General features: G+C 38.7%; 1 protein-coding gene across 1 annotated transcript in view; it reads left to right on the top strand.

Annotated features, from left to right (window-relative positions):
- The window catches only part of GPC6 (glypican 6), a 1,040,817-nt gene that overhangs the window by 508,075 nt on the left and 512,965 nt on the right, over positions 1-19,777 (top strand). The window contains exon 3 of the mRNA XM_004577405.3: positions 10,480-10,871. Within this exon, the coding sequence (XP_004577462.2) occupies positions 10,480-10,871 (392 nt within the window). The remainder of the gene's footprint in view (positions 1-10,479; positions 10,872-19,777) is intronic.

The raw sequence follows: 19,777 nt of genomic DNA, 5'->3' as shown, positions 1-19,777 counted from the left end.
TCTTTTGCTTCTAACAGCAACCATCAGCACATTTTAAATTCAATTCAAGATCCTGGAAATTAAGACTTTACCTACACCACTTCAAGAGTGACAAATGGCCTAATCAGTGTTTTTTTACTGTAAAAGATATCGTTGGGACAAAATAACCTTCCAAGCAATGAAATACTTATCAGTTTAATATGTAAAGGATCACTAAGTACAGAGAAAGTTTAACCTTGTGAAATCTGAAATCAACAATTTCTATAAACTGCTTTATTGCTTCAAATCTCTTTCTATCAGCCAATTACATAATAGTGCTTTCCAGGAAACTTTCCATTCTTAAATTGAATAACACATCAGTTTCTGAACATTTTCTTGGTGTTTCTTGTCTTTTGCTGACTTACATTAATGGGATTAAATTGAAGGACTTTGGTTCAAAGCATTGATTGTCTTTAATGACCATTTGCAATTTCAAACTGATGACTTTTTATTAAGAATTTCTTCATGGAAATGTCTAGTCAAGTAGATTAAACAAACTGGAAAAAATATAAGATGATGCTATTGAATTGAATAATGCCTTAAAATGCATTATTATATCATTATTTAATTCATTTAGCAATCCATTACAATAAATTACCTTGTATTAAAAATGTACTATTTTTAAAAAGTATTATTACACCATTTAATTCTGAATTTTCCAGTTGGAAATATCTCCTCAGAAATGGTATGTTTCAACTTATTTAGATTTACTTTATATGTAAAAGTTCCCAACACACATGGGACTAATATTGTACAACTTACTTTTAAATTAATGTAGTAAGTAGTTTCTGAATTACATACTTTATGTATTTTAACAGCTAATACAATTATAATTTTCAAAAAATAATTCCTTATTTGGGGGCAGGCATTGTATTTTTCTTCTAATGATTTTGATAGTTATTTAAGATGTTAAAGATATCTTAATTTCTTCTTCCTTTTTGTTGTTGTTTTATAATGCAGTTCAATCGGCTCTGGGATTTCCGCTGCCCCCTCGGCCCTCCCCACTACCCCAACTTCCCCTCTATTACAATGCACAGTCGTTCATGAACAGTCGTAAGCCTATCATTCCCCATTTAAGTGTTCCTGACATTGTAGATATGGACTATGGAAGATGCCTTAATTTTCTATATTCATTTATTATCAAGGAACAAACATTATAAAAGAAATCCTAAAAGTCTGAATGTTGCCAGCTTAAAGTAGTATTAGAGTAAGGTGTCATTTTTTATAGCCTTTTTTTATTTCTGCACTATTTTCTATATTGCGTTATTATTAAAGGATAGTCGCTTTATGAAATTCTCGATGGAATCAAGCCAAATCTTAGAGAAATATAAAATCACTGAAGTTAAACAAGTCTTCTAAATCATGTAAGCAATCTGAGACTTTACTTTTGGATTTCCTTTGTCTTGTAAGGGAAATGTGCAGAGATAAACGGGATAAAAACCTATCAGCACAGTCAAGCTTGCAAGATAAAAAATATAGAAAAAAACAATTGTTTCTACTACTTAACAAATAGGGAAACTGTCCTCCTTAATACAGGACACGAAAGATAATTTATTTTGTTCAATTAATTGATCTCAAATGGCTCTTTCAGAAATTGAGAGAACATTTTTCTTAAGTCTTTGCATACCCAAAGTTTTTGATATTTAATGCCACATGAGACCTCTGTGACATTTCCTTATGTTGTGTTGCGCATGTTTTATCTAAATGCCTAAACAAAGGAAAACCACTCTTGGTGCACACAACTTACAGTAGTGGGCTGTAGGCCAATCCCTGCTTTAAACTATCAAAGATTTTCCAAAGAGTGGTTTTCCAATTAGCTTTATTTAGAGCACTTAAATAATATTACAGTATTTTTGGACTTTTGGCCTGGGGAATGCTTAATAAAGAAAGTACATAGATTGTCCACCAGCAATATCAGAAAGTGGCAGCATTTTTTGTAGTTATTCTGCACTGTTGAAGCACACACTGTCCTCCTCATTAGATCAGTAGAACCAGAGAAGCACCTGCTCGTACATTACGATGTTGAGGTGCCCATTGTCTCTGGTGATTGTTATTTGTCATCACAATGATAAACTGTACATAGTATCTGGAAAAAGAGGTTCTGAATTCAGATTAGATCCACTCCAGCCATTGTTGCCACTTAGGGAGTAAACCAGTACATGGGAAATCTTTTCTCCCTGTCTCTCCTTCTCTCTGTAAATCTGAATTTCCAATGAAAATGAATACATTTTTTAAAAAGTAAATGTAAGATGCTCACAATTCCTTCAAGGATAAGTAGCCTGAGTCTATTTTGCCAAAGTCTTATAAGAGCTGGTCTGGGAGGTGGAGTGTCCAGGTTTCTAACCAGTGTCCATATAGGATGCTAATGCCATAAGCAGAGGATTGTCCTAATATACCACCATGTCAGCTCCCTATATACCGAATCCTTGACCTAAGTAAGATATTGCCAGGGTATGAAAATATGATTTGTATGTAAGTATAACTTGATTTGGATATACTAATATACTCACCTACATGTATAATGACTGATAACATATTTATTATAAAAGCATACATATGATATGTTGCATGTGTACATGTATCATAGAGTGAGGTACATTTCTAGTTAGGCACTTTTAGAATCCCTTTTTGGGCCAGTCAATGGCCTGTATAAGTAGGTATAAGCCCTACTTTGTGACTGGTTTGGTCACCTTGGATACCATCTCTGTAAGAAAAGCTACCAACACTGGGCATTAGAGCCTATGATCTTTGCTTATCTCCATCGATTAACTAGCATTTAGTACAAAAAAAATCACACATGAAAATCATTTTGATAAATATTTTATACATGACTTTAGAATGAATTTCACAATTTATTTTAAAATAGGTTTTTATCTACTAACTTAGCAGTTTATAATCTCCCATTAATTGTTCAAATCACATAGAAATAATTTGAAACTACAAAGCTACTCTATCTTTTTGCTTCATAGATCATTTCTTATGTGTGGTAGCATTGAGGCTCTGGGTTGCATCCTGATTCAGGGATCTAGCTTATCATTTGGAGCCCTGGTTTGCTCATCTGTATACTGGGCACACTCATAGCTGGTTTGCATACAATGTATAAAGCAGTATCTGTTGCCCAGTAGAAGTCAGGCAGCTTTATAGTACTGCCTCTAGCGTGTTTGAAATTTGTCTCATTTATCGCATCATTTAAGTGTGGGCATTTGGCCTGGTGGTTCACATATCACTTTAGGGCTGGTCATGGTGTGCTGGAGTGCTGGAGTTCGAGTCCCTAGCTCTACCCCAAATACCAGCTTCCTCCTAAGGTTCATACTGGGAGGAAGCAGTAGTAACTTAGATAGCTGCTGGTCCCTGCCAGCCACTTAGAAGACGTTAATGATGAGTTTCCTATTCAGTCTGACCCAGTGCTAGCTAGCGTGGATATATGAGCAGTGAAAAGATGAATGGAAACAGACATTCATCTTCTCCCTCCCTCTCCTCCACCCCTTCTCCTTTTCTCCTCCTCCTCCTTCTCTGAATTCCTCTCACCATTCCTCCTCCTCCTCTTCTCCAGATTCTCCTCTCTTTCCTTCCCTGCCTCTAGCTCTTGCATCTTTCTGTCTCTCTCCCTTGCAAATAAACTTAAATCTTTCTAAGTTGATATCTTTACACCTAGAACTAACAGAATAATACGTTTATTTTATTGCTTTTTTGTATCTTCAATCTGTTTGGGTAGGGGAAGGAGCAGCACCTCTGAATGGGCAGGAATTGGTTATAATCCTTCAAACAGAGGAGATGCATGCATACAGCTCTGCATGATCACTTGGATATCAGATATGTTTCTGTTGAGCCCTAGGAAGAACTGACTGGCCAGATCGGAATGCACATAATGTGCTAGCCTATTTATTTAGGACACAGATACAAAGGAAGAGAAGTAGGGATTAACAGAGGCAGAAGTGGCAAATCCAGATGAGTTTTTGTTTTTAGTAACCTCGTCTCTAAGTAATTACACATTCTGTCTTTTTTTCTTGGAGTGAGCTGTTATTTGTAATACAATGATATATAACCTCAATGCGGTAATTTTAAAAAGTACATTCTTGAAGGTCCATTTCTTAGACAAAAAAAAATGCAACTGATGTTTCAAAAAAGCTTAAAATAATATAGTAGGATGTCTATTTAGAATAATTCTATCAGTCTTTCCCGTGTATAATTGTGTGTTTCTTTCACCTATATTATCAAGAAATAAAGAATAGGTTAGCCTTATTTATCAAAAGCAACAGAACAAAACTCAGTAGTTTATTCAGTGGAACAAAATGTTTATTGAAAGGAGAAAGGCTTCATGTAGGAAACTTGCCTAGGTAAGACACCAGTGTTTTCTGAGTTCAACCTGCACCGGGCTTTCATGAAGACAGACTGTGATATAGGAAAGGCAGAGTTTGGAGGGTAAAGTCTGGCAGAGCAGTCCTGAGAACCAGTGTGTTTTGGGACTGATGTTAGCATTTGTTCTTGTATAGATGCATGTGATCTTAGAACTTGGAAGCATATGAATAACCATGCAGAACTGTGCAAGAATTTGGGGGATATGCAGAGAGCAAATCAGTGAAGACATTGCTTGTAGCGTTTTTCTTTCTGAGATGAGTCCGCAAAGCTAGCATTGTCTGTGAAGAGTCTTTACCAAAGGGAATCAGGAGCTTTTTCAGTGGGTGCTCACAAACTTCCATGCATCCAGACTCAATCATTCATGCTTCACTATGTTTTAAGACTCTACCATGGGTCCAGTACCAAACATTCTGTTTAAAATCTTAATGAAAATAAATAATTTCAGTTTCTTTCACTTCATACATAACTCTTTAAGATTTTACTGTAAATCAATTGTGGTGTTGATGTCGTCTAGAATTTGCTGGCCTTTTCTCAGAGTATCCTTCTGTTCTATTTCCAGGTTTGTGGGATTTATCAGTAGTAGGGGAGTTTTCAGCAAGTAAGGAGTGAGAAAACTTATGTCCCCAAGAGGACATTTGACAGTCTCTTGAGACATTTTGCTCGTCACTATTGAGGGAACATTGTGCCTTGAGGGTGTATCAGGTAGATGGCAAGGATGCCTCTTGCATCCTAGGCTGAACAGCACAGCACTCTGTCCCGACTCCTTGTCCCCCAGGAATAACGATGCAGCTCACAGTGTGGTGATGAGGATGAGACATTTCATGTACAGCAGCAGCAGCTAGCTTTGGAGGACCACGCAGGCCACTACCTGCCGGGAACAGTGCTGCTTGTGACAAGGACACCCTGAACTGCATCCATTGTAATGACTTGTAAGATATCATCTCCTGGAAAGAGGGACAAGAGAGGCAATTGTGCCATCTCACCTGAGAAATCCAATCTAGCATAGGTAGTCCTGAGCATCTTCCTCCACTGACCTGCTGGCCACATCAGAGGGTTGCATAAGAGGCAAACCTAATAGGAGACAGAGCTCCAAAGAGGAAACTTCCAATGTGGAAGGTATATATGGAATGAGAATACTCCTACCCAACCATGAAAATATCAGGGCATAGCAGGGTGGCAGCTTTATTGAGTGTCTGTACATCTCAGCCTTTAAAGGATATGTCAGCTGTCAGAACTATTTTATCTTCCATACGAGCCTCTTCTCAATGGCGTTCTTTACCCAAATCCTGGCTGGGCTGACCAAACTGACCTAGTATGCTTTCAGCTAGAGACGATTAAAAAAAAAAAAAAACAATTGGGCTCGGCAGTGTGGCCTAGTGGCTAAGGTCCTCGCCTTGATCCCATATGGCCGCTGGTTCTAATCCCGGCAGCTCCACTTCCTCTCTATCTCTCCTCCTCTCAGTATATCTGACTTTGTAATAAAAATAAAATAAATCTTTAAAAAAACAATTAAAAAAAACCAAACACACATTATGTGTATGTGTTTGGGGAAGTACATTTAGTAACCCCACAGTAGGACATACCTTATCTGTAATTGTGTCTGGCTGAAATTTGCTCTAACTGGTGGTAGCCAAAGCGTTGCACTGACTTCATTCTGTCATTACAAATATTTACTCCGCCATCCTGAAACATTCATTTTTATAAAAAGTTATTTATCGGAAAGACAAAGTTAGAAAAGAGAGTGAGTGTAAGCCTTCTTCCATCCACTGGTTGGAAGAATGTAACCAGACAGAAGCCAGCAGCCTCAATGATAGTGTCGTATGTCGTGGTTCAATCCACTGAGCCACACCACAACCCCTGAAACACTGATTTCGAATGAGTTCTCAGTGACGAGTGTTATGCAGAACATAAGGATAGAATAAGAAATGAAGAAGCTACGTGGTACTCAAAGCATCTCAGAGTATTAATAAGACACTGTGTCTGGCTTGAATAGGAAAGGCTCTAGTTGTTTTAGGTGTAGACTGTAGTTCCTAGAAGGCTCCCCTAATCTTTTCACTCCTATTTGTTAGCCCCTCTGGCCCTGTGTCCCACCTTACATTTCAATTCATTCATCTGAGGCTTCATTTGAAGACTCTAGATATCCTTAGGGCACCTCTTGGCTCCTAGGAGGCAAGTTTTGTGCCTTCAGAGGTCTTGCCAAATGATCAGGCAGCATCGTACAGCCATTTTTCTTGCTTTTGGAACAGTGGTGGTTTTTATCTACAAGGCTCTTCTCCCAATTGAGGCAGTCTGCCCCGCAGCAAACAGATGTTTGCATTGAGATCTCCCCTCTAGATGAATAAAATCCTCCCAGAGGCTAATGCTGGCTGGAAAACTTCTTTTGTGCACCTTCGAAGTGTAACTGAGCCCTAAGCAACCACCTTTGATGTATATTTTGTGATGGGAGAAGAAAAAAAAATCAAATAGCATTTCTTTCAGCCAAGCTGTTTCTTGCAGATGAGGGTTTTTGCTGGCTGCAAGCCTAATTCAATGCGAGCTTTGCCCCCTCTGATTAAACAAAAGGTTAGAGTTAGAATACTTTCTCTGACTTTGCATTTTTTTTGCATTTTGTTCACTCAAATGTTATTATTTGGACATAATGCTTCAACACCAAAATGACTCAGATAACGGTCATCTAAATTTCTATGTTGGTTTGCAGAGAAGCCATTTTCATCAAGTATTTTGTTCAGAGTTAACCTTCAAAAGACGGAAGTCTGTAGACCTTTGGGAAATCAAACGAGCATACTTAGTTTTGGAGGACATTAGTTTTGCTCAGTTCCCTGCATCCCCATTCCTCAGGAGGTCGAAGATCAATGCACCCTGGGGTAGCGACATTTGTCATAATTGGCTGGGACATTAGTGTGTTTCAATAACAAATATTAACTTTTGTTATAAAACCAGTAAGCCATATAATAACTTGAATAAATTGTAATAACTCAGCTTTTGAGAACAGAAGAAACCAATAGCAGGCTTTGGAGACAGTGGTACACCCTTCGACAAAAGCTTGGAGGTAATGAAGTGTTCTTGAGCTGCATTCATTTATAAATATGGTAGCTTGGTTTCTGTATTCAAGCATGAACACTAGATGTAAGAAAATCCTCTTGTGGTAGACAGTCTAATTTTCACTGTTCACCACCAAGGTACACAAAAGCCCCATCTGTCCGAATTTCTTTGTCAGGAAGGAAAAAGCCCAAGGAATACTACCTTCAGCAAGAGGAAAAGTCAACATTCATCTCTGGACACAAACACTTGTGGCTCTAGTCTTAGGAGAATTGAGGACCAAATGGGCTTTTCTCTCTCGCGCACACACCCTCTCTCTCTCTCTCTCTAAGTTCTTTGCAAATCCAGGCCATACTTTTTATTACTGACTATTCATTGTTAAAGGCAGTCCTCTACTTTCAATAAATTAAGCTTTAATTCCTCAATCCAACAAAATAATTGACCTCAAAAGAAGATAAATGAATAGTGAATAGCTTGCCCAGATTCCATGATTAAAATCTGCTTTCTAGTTTCATTATATTAGTATTTTTCAGTTGAGTGATCTTCTCATGCTTTTCTGCCTTCTTTTGCAATCTATAAAACACTTGATCCCATTTTTATATGATCAAGGCCAACCTGTTTTTGCTCTTGGATTTATGATAAAAAGGCTAAGATTTAATGCACTTTAACACATTGACATTGATATTTAAAAGTCAGTATGGATTCTATCTTTAGGATAAATGGTAGTATTTCTAGAAAAAATAAGTTCTGGATTTTAATAAAATTTTAGGTAATATCAACATACAGCTTACATAAAATTTTTGATAATCTTAAGCAGTTTTGAAAATGTTACCCTGTTTGGTTCAATGCTTACCATTACTATATAATTGAAGATTAGGGTTTAGTACCATTTAAACTCACCTTACTTTAATGAAAACTAAAACTGTATTTTTAAGATTTGAACAAAATGATGCAGGATATATAAACCATGACTTTTAGATAATCTAGACTTTTGAACTGACAATACAGCAACAGAATTTCTGTCTTTAAAAAAAGCGTTATTTGATCATAAGAAAGGAAGCAAATACACAGAGGCCTCTTAAGCCTTTTTGTTAGCTTTTATCTGAAAACAAACATAAAATGGTTGTAATTATTGTAGATACATCTTATGAAATTCTTTCCTAAACAGAACCCAGGTGGCTGAAATGGACCTAGCACCAAGCAGCTTCCCTGGAACCCACAGGGTTCACTACATTTTCCATTTTGTTTTTAGGAAAGACCCTGCCCCAGCTTTTCAGAAAGAAGAATTTTGTTTTGTTTGTTTAATTCCTACTTAGAGTTCTCAAAGTATCCAAGACTTTCTTTGCCTTTGCATTTCTGAGCAGGAACATGTTTCTGGGCAGAAAAAGGAGCCCTGGAGACATGTAGAAGCACCACTCTGTTGTTGGGGACTCGATACACCAACTCCAAAGCATGTTCTATCCTTAACTTTTTCTCCACTTCAACTTACATTCCCCATATGGGATAAAAGCTAATGCTGCTTTTCCATGCCCATTTCTGTAAGTGCATAGATGTCCTATGCATGAAGCGTTTCTGGGAGGGGATAACATGAGAACCAGTAAGGTTGATGATACTAACTCAAGTGCATCGCAGGATACAAAAGTTTGTTTCCTGGTATATACTTTTTCATGTAACCATAAAGCTCAATTCGCACCACTTTTTCACTTTCTATATATGATCAATCATATTTATAACAATAACCAAAGCTACTTCATGGCTGTCTCATTATGACCACCCAACGTGTGTTCATTGTAACTTTCATATTATATGACATTAATTGCTTAGTAAATCTCTGAACACTACTAATTGATTGCTATATAGAAACTAGAAAGCACCCTAATGCATTAATTTGAGCACACATTCATTGACCACTACAGAGAATTTAAACTAATTTAGTATTATGACAAATTTATAAACAAGATGAAACAAATGTATTTGCCAATATGCATTTGCTACTATGTTATTGATAATGCTTTGTGCATATTTGCAACCTAGTTTAAATTTTTATCAAACCTAAGATATTCTGAAATTTATCAATAGATGAAACTTTTTAAATTTAGTTTTTTAAACTGAGCTATTTTGAATGTATATTAAATAATAAGTGCCTAATATTAACAGATCTTTAAAATGGGAAACATAGCATCCTCTATTCTCTGACTTAGGTCAGAGATCATAGGTGAATCTTAAATCTCATTTAAAATATTGCTTTCATTGCTCTGTAATACTTTCATTAGAAGATTCTTTTTGGTATAAAAATGCCCATTCATAGCAATTGTGAAACAAACAATTAGTGCATTACTTAAGACATTGTTTGGAACACTTGTCAAGTATATCTGAGGACCCTGAACATGATTTTTTTTTTTTACTTTTACGAGATTTATCTGTTTTTTGAAATTAGCATTGCAAATAAAGAGAGAGAGAGAAATATCTTTTAACCACTGGTTCACTCTGTACTTGACCACAGCAGCCATGGCTGGGCTAGGCAACAGCCAGGTGCTTCACCACAGTCCCTTATATAGGTGCAGGGGCACAAGAACTTGGAAGGACTTCAGCTTTCCCGGGTGCACTGGCAGGGAGCTCGTTTGGATGTAGATCAGCTTAACTTGAACCCATACCCATTTGTGATACCAGCAACAAAAACAGTGATATCACCTGCTATGTCACTGCACAGGTCCTCGAGTTTGATACCCAACTCTGCTCCAGCTTCTTACAGTTGGGCACCCTGAGAGGCAGCAGGTGATGGCTAAAATTCTTAACTCCCTACCGCCTACATGGGATATCCAATTTGACCATTGGGTTCCTGAGCTGAGGTTGCTCTAGCCCCTTCTCTGTGGGCATTTAGAGAGGGAAGAATGATGGAAAATGTCTCTCATTTGTACCCCTTTACCCAGTGTGTGCATGTGTGTGTGTTTCAAATAAAGAAAAAAAGCAATAAGAAATGCAGTTGCATTTCAGGTCAATCAATATTTCAGGCTTTCTAGATTTTCTAGATGTTGCTAATTTATGACTGATTTTTGTTTGCAGAATTTTTCCGAGAACTCCTGGAGAATGCAGAAAAGTCGCTCAATGATATGTTTGTACGGACCTATGGAATGCTGTACATGCAGAATTCAGAAGTGTTCCAGGACCTGTTCACAGAGCTGAAAAGATATTACACTGGGGGCAATGTGAATCTTGAAGAGATGCTCAACGACTTCTGGGCCCGGCTCCTGGAACGCATGTTTCAGCTGATAAACCCTCAGTATCACTTCAGCGAGGACTACCTGGAATGTGTGAGCAAGTACACGGACCAGCTGAAGCCGTTCGGCGACGTGCCCCGGAAGCTGAAAATTCAAGTGACTCGCGCCTTCATTGCAGCCCGGACTTTCGTCCAGGGCCTGACCGTGGGCCGAGAAGTTGCAAACCGAGTCTCCAAGGTAATTGAACACGTGTTGTTTTTCTAGTTGGCTTTCTTTAACTCTGCTATCGAAACAAATATTTTGCTTCTTAAAAAATAAAAGAAAAAAAGAGGCAAAAATTCACTTTTATAGGGGTCCTTGTTCTTAGAGGAGTCACCCAACGGTAAAAACTTAATTCTGCTTTTGTTTTGCTGCCTTAATATGTGGAAAGGCAGTATTTCAAGCAGCTGCCGTTGACTTGGAAAATAATATCCATATTCATTGGCAGCCTAACAGCAAATTTTAATCAGGAAAGGTAAATGTCTTGCGCCTTTGACACTTGGCGTTTCTGATACTCTTAAGAATGCTATACCCGTCTGGGACACTCACAGATGATGATTCTTAAAAAGTCAAGGTGACAGTCTGTAGGTGGAGACAAGCCGGTCATCAAAGCAGCACCCAGAATTTCTTGTTCTTTCCTCCCGTGTTGTCAAGGCAGTCAAAAAAGAGGCCTTTGTTGACACCTGTGGAAATGGATTAAAAAGACTGCAAATGGATACCTAGTATACAGTGTGGCAGAAAAATTTCGGTTATCCATTATCTTTCTAATTCCATACCATATATTGTATTGGGCGTATGAGTAAGAGAAATCGCTAATCCACTTCGGGGTCTTTGCTTGGGGAAAATGTCTCTAAACAAGGGATCCTTCTCTGCTCTCTTTACACACGGGAGATTTCCTGCATGGAGGATCCTCTGGCACTGTTTAAGCTTTTCCTTGACATTAAACTTCTCTTAGGAGACGAGGCTGCCCAGGTGTGAGGGATGTCCTACAGATAAACTGAACGATGACTACTGGGAGAAGTAATGTGGGAGCAATACAGAGCAGGAATTTAGCATTACGTCACCCCGAGAAGGTCATGTTTGTACAAAGATTATGGTAAAAGAGTACTATTTTATTACAGGGCTCTGCCAGTGTCAACAATACTTTTTTCATAAGTGTGGATATTACCTCCTATAAAGTTTTCTTTTTTCCAAGATGGATCATACTGTTTATGTCTTAGCATAACAATCATGGATACCTTAAAATGTTTTTCTATAGTACTATTTATAAGCTTTTTTGTAATGTATTTTGTTTAATTTCTTCATGTTAAAGGCAGACAGACATAGGGAGATCTTTAATCTACAGACTCAGTCCCCAGTACATGCATCAGGGCCAAGTGAATGCCAAAAGCCCAGAACCCCATCTCCTACTGGTGGCTGTAACCCAAGTGTTTGAGCCATCATGTGGTGCTTTTTGAAGGCAAAGCAGCATGAAAGTTTATTAAAAGTTAAGTGACCAGGACTTGAACAAGTCACGCTGATATGGGACACAGGTGTTCCAACACTTACCTTAATCTGTTACTCCACCATCCACTTCATATACAATCCATTTCCAAATGATGGATTTCTAAGGAATTTATTAAAATATGTACAAAGGTAATTCTTTCGGTGATCTTGCAGGGCTAATGAAGAGGATTTTACTAATATGAAGTTCCTACAACTGTAAGGTTTCTTGAATATCTACAACATGCTTAATAAGAAATTAGCCAGCTGGTATAGGGAGAGCAAATGTGATCACCTGAAGGGAGTCTGAGTATGTAAAACATGGGTAAACATCTAAAATAGCCATGTATTCCATATTTTCTTGGGCAGATATATCCTGTTGTAACAATAATTTAAATGAAGTTGACTTAATGAGGGAAACCAAGAGTAAGTACAGTCATGGAGGCCAATCAAAGCCTGCGCTGTTGATGAAGAACAACATCTGCCACTGAGAAAGATGAGGTCAGACATTCAAGGCATGCAACGACACATGCAATTATTCTGGGTAATTTTTATGGATCCTGCCTGAGTAGTGATGATGCTTAGATAAATAGAAGGTTGTCTGGGAAGGTTCTGGTGAAGTAAGAGGACATTTTCCAGCAAAAGCTGCTGGCAAAGAAGCTTCTAGTCTCTTGCTCAGAATGTGGCCTTAAGAGCTCTGTGGATGGTGCTTCTCCTTGGTATGTTATGAGGTCTTTGTCTACACAGATTTAGCACTTTCTCCTGTATGGAGCAGCCATCACTGGGATATGACTTTTTGTTTAATCTTCGAAGAAGTGATAGGGGCTATGGTCGTCAGGATTTCTGCTGCTGCTTTTTTATAGTACTATTTTATTTTTGATGATGTTTATATAGTTTGAGTGGGAAGGGTTGAGGGTTAATAAGGGAAAGTGGGCAAGATCATTGTTTATAAATTTTCTTTTTTCTTCTTCCTGTGTCTGGAGAAAGGAGGAAGATAATGGGAGAAGTCAAACCCAGCCTTCCAATCGCTTCAGTACCTAGTACTGCTATCATCCCAGGGTCCCCAGTGTGGAGCATGCTCTGAGGGTTCTGCTAAAGTGGTTTTGATAGTTCTGAAATGCTGTTAATCTCAGCACTCCAAGGATGATGTAATCCTTCCAAGGTTTATTGGCTGACATAGTCCACCTCAGAGTCTTCACTCATCTAGATATTTGATGTCAGTGTTTGGCTGGGATAGTAGACAAATTGGTTCTGACCTCCATTATCTGTTATATGTTAGCTGATGTCCTCTTCAGGCCCCAGATGGACTGCCATATCCTCAGTGTGCATCTAAGTATGCTGTCCACTGCTCCATCTGAGCCACTGAGAAGGCCTAGTTCTGACACATGCATTCCACAGTCAGCAAGTACAGTGGCTGTGTCAATGAAAGTCCCTCAGACGTCCTTTCTCACCTGCAACATACTCCCTCAGTGGTCCTCTCTGCCAAATAGTCCTTTGCCCCCTTCCCTGGTCAATCCAGAGTTTCTGTACCTGGCAACGCATGGGGTACCCAGCACCAAATGGCATTCACACAGGCCAGCCCAAGCCAGACTGGGGGCCTGCAGTGCCAAATGATGCTCGCACAGGTTGGCCTGAGTTGGGCTGGGGAACTGTGGCTCCAGATTCAACCACATATTTTTAAAATAAAATAAAATAAATAGAATAGGCAATTATACTGGCACACTGATGTAGTTAAGACAAATTTGGCATTAGCCAGGCCCAGGATGTCCACCAGCTATTGGCTGCTTTTCTTCCAGGCATGTAACACTTGCCTGGGTACGAGGCAACCTGGGATGGCCTGCACCGGGGCCTGCTGTGCAAGGAATGTGACTGTGTGGCACAGTTAGTGGATCATGTAATTGTAGAAGCATAATTGCTCTATGAAAGTTTTACCAGATCTGAACTTTCATTAGCCCTAATCAACTCAAATTACAAATCTTAGGCTTATATGTAGATACTATCTTTGGAAAAAGAGGGAGGGAGGGAGAGAGAATGAATAAGAATGAACATGTCTGATTAAAAAGAAGCTGAACTTTTATTTCTGAAATAATGTATGAGTCAAAGATTTCAATGTTTTGCTAAGAAATTTTCTTGCCTAATAGTAACCAAATGGTCTATGGATGAGTAAATTAGAAATACATCTACTGGTGCTACAATGCGTTTCAGCATCCATACGGTCACATACAATATTAATGGAACTAAGTGTATTAAGTGGAGGAGATCTGTATTGAGTTTAAGTCCTGCATAAATGATAGGTCTTCCTGTGCTCTAATAACTGCATGATTTAGAGTCAGTGAAATGATAGCCGAGGAGTTGAGGAGTTTACAGTGAAGTTCCCAAGTCAGGTTCCACAAAGTAGTGTTATCTCCTGAGTGATATTTTGCAAATTTCCCCTTTAAATTCTTCCTCCTCCTCTTCTTTTTCACAGTGACTTATTAAAACTTGGAGTTATCATTAATGCCTTTTAATTAATTGTTTAGACTAGATGTTTACCTCCTTGACAAAACACAGCAGTTTGACACAAATATTTTGTCATATTGTTACAGGAGGAGTTTCCTTGTAAGAGCAGAATGACTAGTTTGTGAACATGTACAGAATTAATTTGAGAATGCATGCTGCTGTTTTGTGGTTACAGACTTGTTTCCAGTCTCTGGATAGAGCAAATTTACTTTAAGTACCGATAGCACAAGTTCTTCCTGTTAGGATCATTGTATGATTGTGGAGTGAATATGCATGGTCAATGAGCCGAAAATTATTTTCAGTGTTAATTGTCCTTTTTGAGTTTACCAACTGTTGAGATGACGTTGAATTTAAGGAGCCTTCCCACTTTGTTGGGGAAAGTACAAAATGCACTGCTCACATTAGACTGGACTCTGCAAACATCTGTAAGGTTGAAGATGTGCAAATCAAGACTGCAGTTCCACCCCTTGCAGAGATGGATACCCCTGTGTGCCACTGGACATGTAGAAAGTGGTGCAAAGGAGCATTGTCTACCATAACAGGAAGGATGAAAATGTCACACATTTTCCATCTGTGTAAAAGGTAAATTCTGCATAACACATCATGCTACAGAACACAGAAAATAAGGGAGCCAGAGAAATAATCACAAATGAAGCAAAGAGCCCTCATTTAGAAAAACAAGTGATCATTTATACAAACACCATTCAGATAATGTTCAGAAAATGCAAAGCTAAGCAAGATGTAATTTAGTAGTAAAACTCTGAAGGAACTTTGGAATATAATCAATGCACAAGTCAGACGGTTGTTACTGCTGGGTCTGAGGCTTCAGGGTGTGATCAAAGAGGGCTGCACAGGACTTCCTGCAGTGATTGTTAGCGTAATTATTCCGTGTGTGCGTGTGTGTGTGTGTGTGCGTGCGTGTGCGTGTTGGGAGTGCTTTCTCAGACACATTAGCAGGAAGCTGAGGAGAGCAGCTGGGACTCATGGTTGCTGACTTGGGATGACATTTGAAAGGCAGCATCCTGACCTGCTTGCTCTGCTCCTGCCCTTACCTATTTTTCTATCTAAAATTTTTCATCCTTGTGTGTCTTTAAAGTGAAGATATGGCTTTTACTCTTTTGTAGGACTGGAATATTTTCATCAACTGACCTTGAAGAGCCTCTAAAGTGGCTCATCCACCTGAGCGTACAGCTCTGAATTAACAATCTACATCTAGGAAGCAATGGTCAGAGCCAGTTTTCAGTGAGTGCACTGGATGCACTATGAAGCTGAAAAAAATATTTATTCTCAAATTTGGTGAATGAGGTCTGTGAAATATCTCCGTTTAGGACATTCTATAGTCAGAGCAACAAGCCATTCTGAATTTATTGTGAGCTAATTTTATGAGACAAGTGGCATGCCATTTAGCTGTTGGATTCAGAGAAGAGATTTAAGACGTAAAATAAGACCACCCGTTGCAGTTATCACAGGGATAACTGCTTTTGCTCCTTTTTGTGGCAATTTAAAGAATTGGAGTTAATTTTTGTGTAGTGATTTAGAAATGAAAAAGTCTATGGAAAGGACTTAGGTGAATAGAAACCCGTTTTTTTTTTTCCATAGTTTTTCTGTTGTAAGTGTATTCTGTTCAGAAACTGATGATTATTCAGTGTAGATTACCTCAGTAGTATTGGATATCAGAAAGAATAAATAAACCTTTAGAAATTACAACAGTGCTTCTCTGTTGACCTCTTTAAGTTAGCATAAATAAAATGTTTGCTGCCTAGTGCCAAAGCTGTATGCACTGTTTAGAAAGTACACTGCAGATATAATTACTTAATGATAAAAATAATAAGGTAATGTAAGTACTAAAAGCCACAATTGCTAAACTGTATGAATTTTAACACAGTACAGATAATGTGATAAGCACTTGAAATCCCAAAAGTATAAGAAGATCAAGGTTAGAAGAAGAAAAGAACATTTCCCCCTTGGGAATCAGACCTGGGACACATTGTAGTTGCGTCTGCACAAGTGAGAGACAAGGTCCCAGTTTAGTTTAAGTAATTCGATTGATTTGATTTAAGGATTTACATTTTTCTTCTCAAGTTATCTTGAAAAATTTATAACCTAGATATATGAATTTGTAAGTGGTTAAGAAGAGCAAAAAGTGAGAAATGTGAAGCTGTTTTTTAAACATTTGTTTTATTAATTTTAAGATTTATTTATTTTTATTGAAAAGGCAGAAATACAGAAGGAAGGAGAGACAAAGAGAAAGAGCTTCTGACTGCTGGTTCACTCCCCAAGCCACCACAAAGGCCGGAGCTGAGCCGAACTGAAGCCAGGAGCCTGGAGCCTCTTTCAGGTCTCCCGTGTGGTTGCACGGTCCCAAGGCTTTGGGCCGTCTTCGACCGCTTTCCCAGGCCACAGGCAGGGAGCTGGATGGGAAGTAGAGTAGCCAGGATTAGAATCAGTCCTTGTGTGGGTTCCTGAGGCATGCAAGGCAAGGATTTAGCCACTAAGCTACTGCACCAGGCCCACAGTCATTTATTTTTAACACATGAAATGCTGTGTGTGTATCCTTTACTTATTGCTTGATAGCTTGTCTCTAACAACTTGAGTTATGTTACTTTATTTTAAAATCTTTGTGAGAATTCCATTAAAATAAACACTTTTCTCTCACCACGTCCAATCTTAAATGTTTGTTCACACTGAAGAAATAGGTTAAGGGACTCCTTAACCTTGTCTAAATGTACCGTGGATATAAAATACTTAGAAGTCACAGTTCTGACAAAATTTTACTTGTAAGTCACAATCTTTGTCCTCTACAGTCACACCATTCATCTGACTCAAATATGGATCTTTATAAAAAAATTTGTAGAGAGTCAGCTCCGTTTGAGCAGTAAATATTTGTTCAGTGCATTTTGTGCATTAAATACTGTTGGAAAGTTGTTGACATACACAGACTAAGTAAGTACTTGGTAGATATTGCATAAAGATTGAAAGGAAAGAACAAAGTAGTATCAGTTTGTAATGAGGGAGGTGTGTAATAAATACTTCATTAACCGGGTACACACAAAGCTTTCGGGGGTAAAGCTGTCTGATACATGGGTTGATGGTTGCAGGGATATTTAGCAGCTGATTAGAAAGTCTAGACTATGAGTGTCATGTTAGACAGGCAGAATTGAGTAGAAGAGCAGATGTTTGAACATAAATGATGTGTGTGCAGAGTTACAAGCCCTGGAAATTTCTTAGGAATAAAGTCAAAGGCAATGAATGTAGAATAGAGGATGGTCAGGCATTTGTGATGCAACCTGACCAGCCCCAGAGTCTTTCACTGGACCTTTGAGTGGGCACTACTTCATGAATGATCCTGTGCAGGTCTATTCTGCCTGTGTAATGGCAAAGATAACCTTCCTATGGATGGGCACAGTCCAGGGTTTAGGGACAGGCACGGACCTACTATGTAGAAGGTGTTACTCATTAAGAAACAAAGGCAATGACAGTGAGTGGCACTGCCTTTTAGTGATGTGTTCGAAGGCAGTGCAAACAATCACAACAATGATAGGATTGTGGATGAAGTGTTGCAGGGACCAGAAGAAATACATCTTTTCTTTCCCTTGGTAAATTGGGGAAGGCACCTTAGAGCAGTGAGTAGGTAGAAACAGAATGAAAGAATGAGGAGGGGTTTACAGATGGGGGACGAAAGACATGGCTTTCTTACCAATGCCCACTATGTGCAAAGAGTTAGATTGTGAACCAATGCCCACTATGTGCAAAGAGTTAGATTGAGAACGGCTGTAGTTTGTCTGAGGAAGAGACCAGAGTGTGATCACGGTATTTCAACCACAGAAATTTGAATAGCTTTGCACAAGCAAGGGTGGTTGGCCAAGATTTTTCAAAAGAGAAATTCCAGATTTTCCTTAAGAAAAAATGGTTACAGAGAGGATAAAAACTGGATGGCGGGAGATGGAGTTCAGATACTGAAATGGCAAGATGTTGTAATTGACCAAAGGAGAGGTGTCTGGTTCTGTCTTTTCAGTTTTTATCTCCAACATCCAACAGTTTCTGGCACATGCTCTGTTTCACTTTAGTAACAGTTGTCTGTGGGATTACTGGAGGGAGAATTACTAGGGTAATAAATGTTTGCTGGCAACGGATGACAACATTTGCTAGAGAAAGAAGGGAACAGGATCAGATGAAATATCAAGGAGTTACACATTTAAGCAGGATTTAAAAGAGGAAGTAAATGATAAGAACCAGAAAACCAAGGTACCTTCAAGTTAAAGGAGAGAGATATTAAGAAATAAGGAAATGTGTAGTATCAACTGTTAGTGAAACATAATGTTGGGAGGGCAGAGAAAATAGCATTTTGGCGCTAACAATGGTGCTTTTATAAGTTTAGCAAGCACAGTTTGAGTAGAGTGACTTGAATTGTTTAAGAGTTAATTCCTTTGACCCTACTTATTTAAGAGGATATTAACAGGTGTTATCATTCAGGACATCTAAAAAATATCTTTCCAGCAATTTTACATTTCCCCAACGTGCACAACATGCCCTGCAGACTTCCTTGACCGTCATTGCACATGCCTGACCAATCGCGTCCTATCGTCTGAACTACGTCCCTATCAATGCCTGACCAATCGCGTCCTATCGTCTGAATTACGTCCCTATCAATTACATTCAGAAGGACAAGTCTCTGGTCAAGACATTTAGGGGAAATCAGTGAATCAAAGTCTAGTCAGATAATTTGAACTAGAAACGGTTTGAGATGCACTCGTCCAGAATAGTAAGAATAGAGAAAGACTCAACGTGTTTGGACTGATCCTACTGGTGTTTTAGGCTTTGATCATTTTCTATATTCAGCCTCTCTTAACCCCTTCTTGTGCCTTCCCGCCCTAGCCCTTTCTCACTGTAGGCTATTCTCTGTACTTACAACCACAGTGGGCACTCAGTAAATCCATTTTGATTGACATGTCTGCTTTTTTTGCTTATGTCGCACATAGACAAGGGCTCCTCTGGGGCTCTGGAAGATGTGTGCTACAAGTAGATAAGACATCTGTGTTACTAACAGGGAGCATCCACTGGTGAGGTGTGCCAGTTAGGGTACAGCACAAATATAAAGAAAGCCCAAGGATGAGACTCTGCTG

This window comes from Ochotona princeps, chromosome 12, assembly GCF_030435755.1.
Source record: "Ochotona princeps isolate mOchPri1 chromosome 12, mOchPri1.hap1, whole genome shotgun sequence".
Classification (NCBI taxonomy): Eukaryota; Metazoa; Chordata; class Mammalia; order Lagomorpha; family Ochotonidae; genus Ochotona; species Ochotona princeps.
The sequence above is the reverse complement of the archived record's forward strand: the minus strand, read 5'-3'. Positions and strand labels throughout refer to the sequence as shown.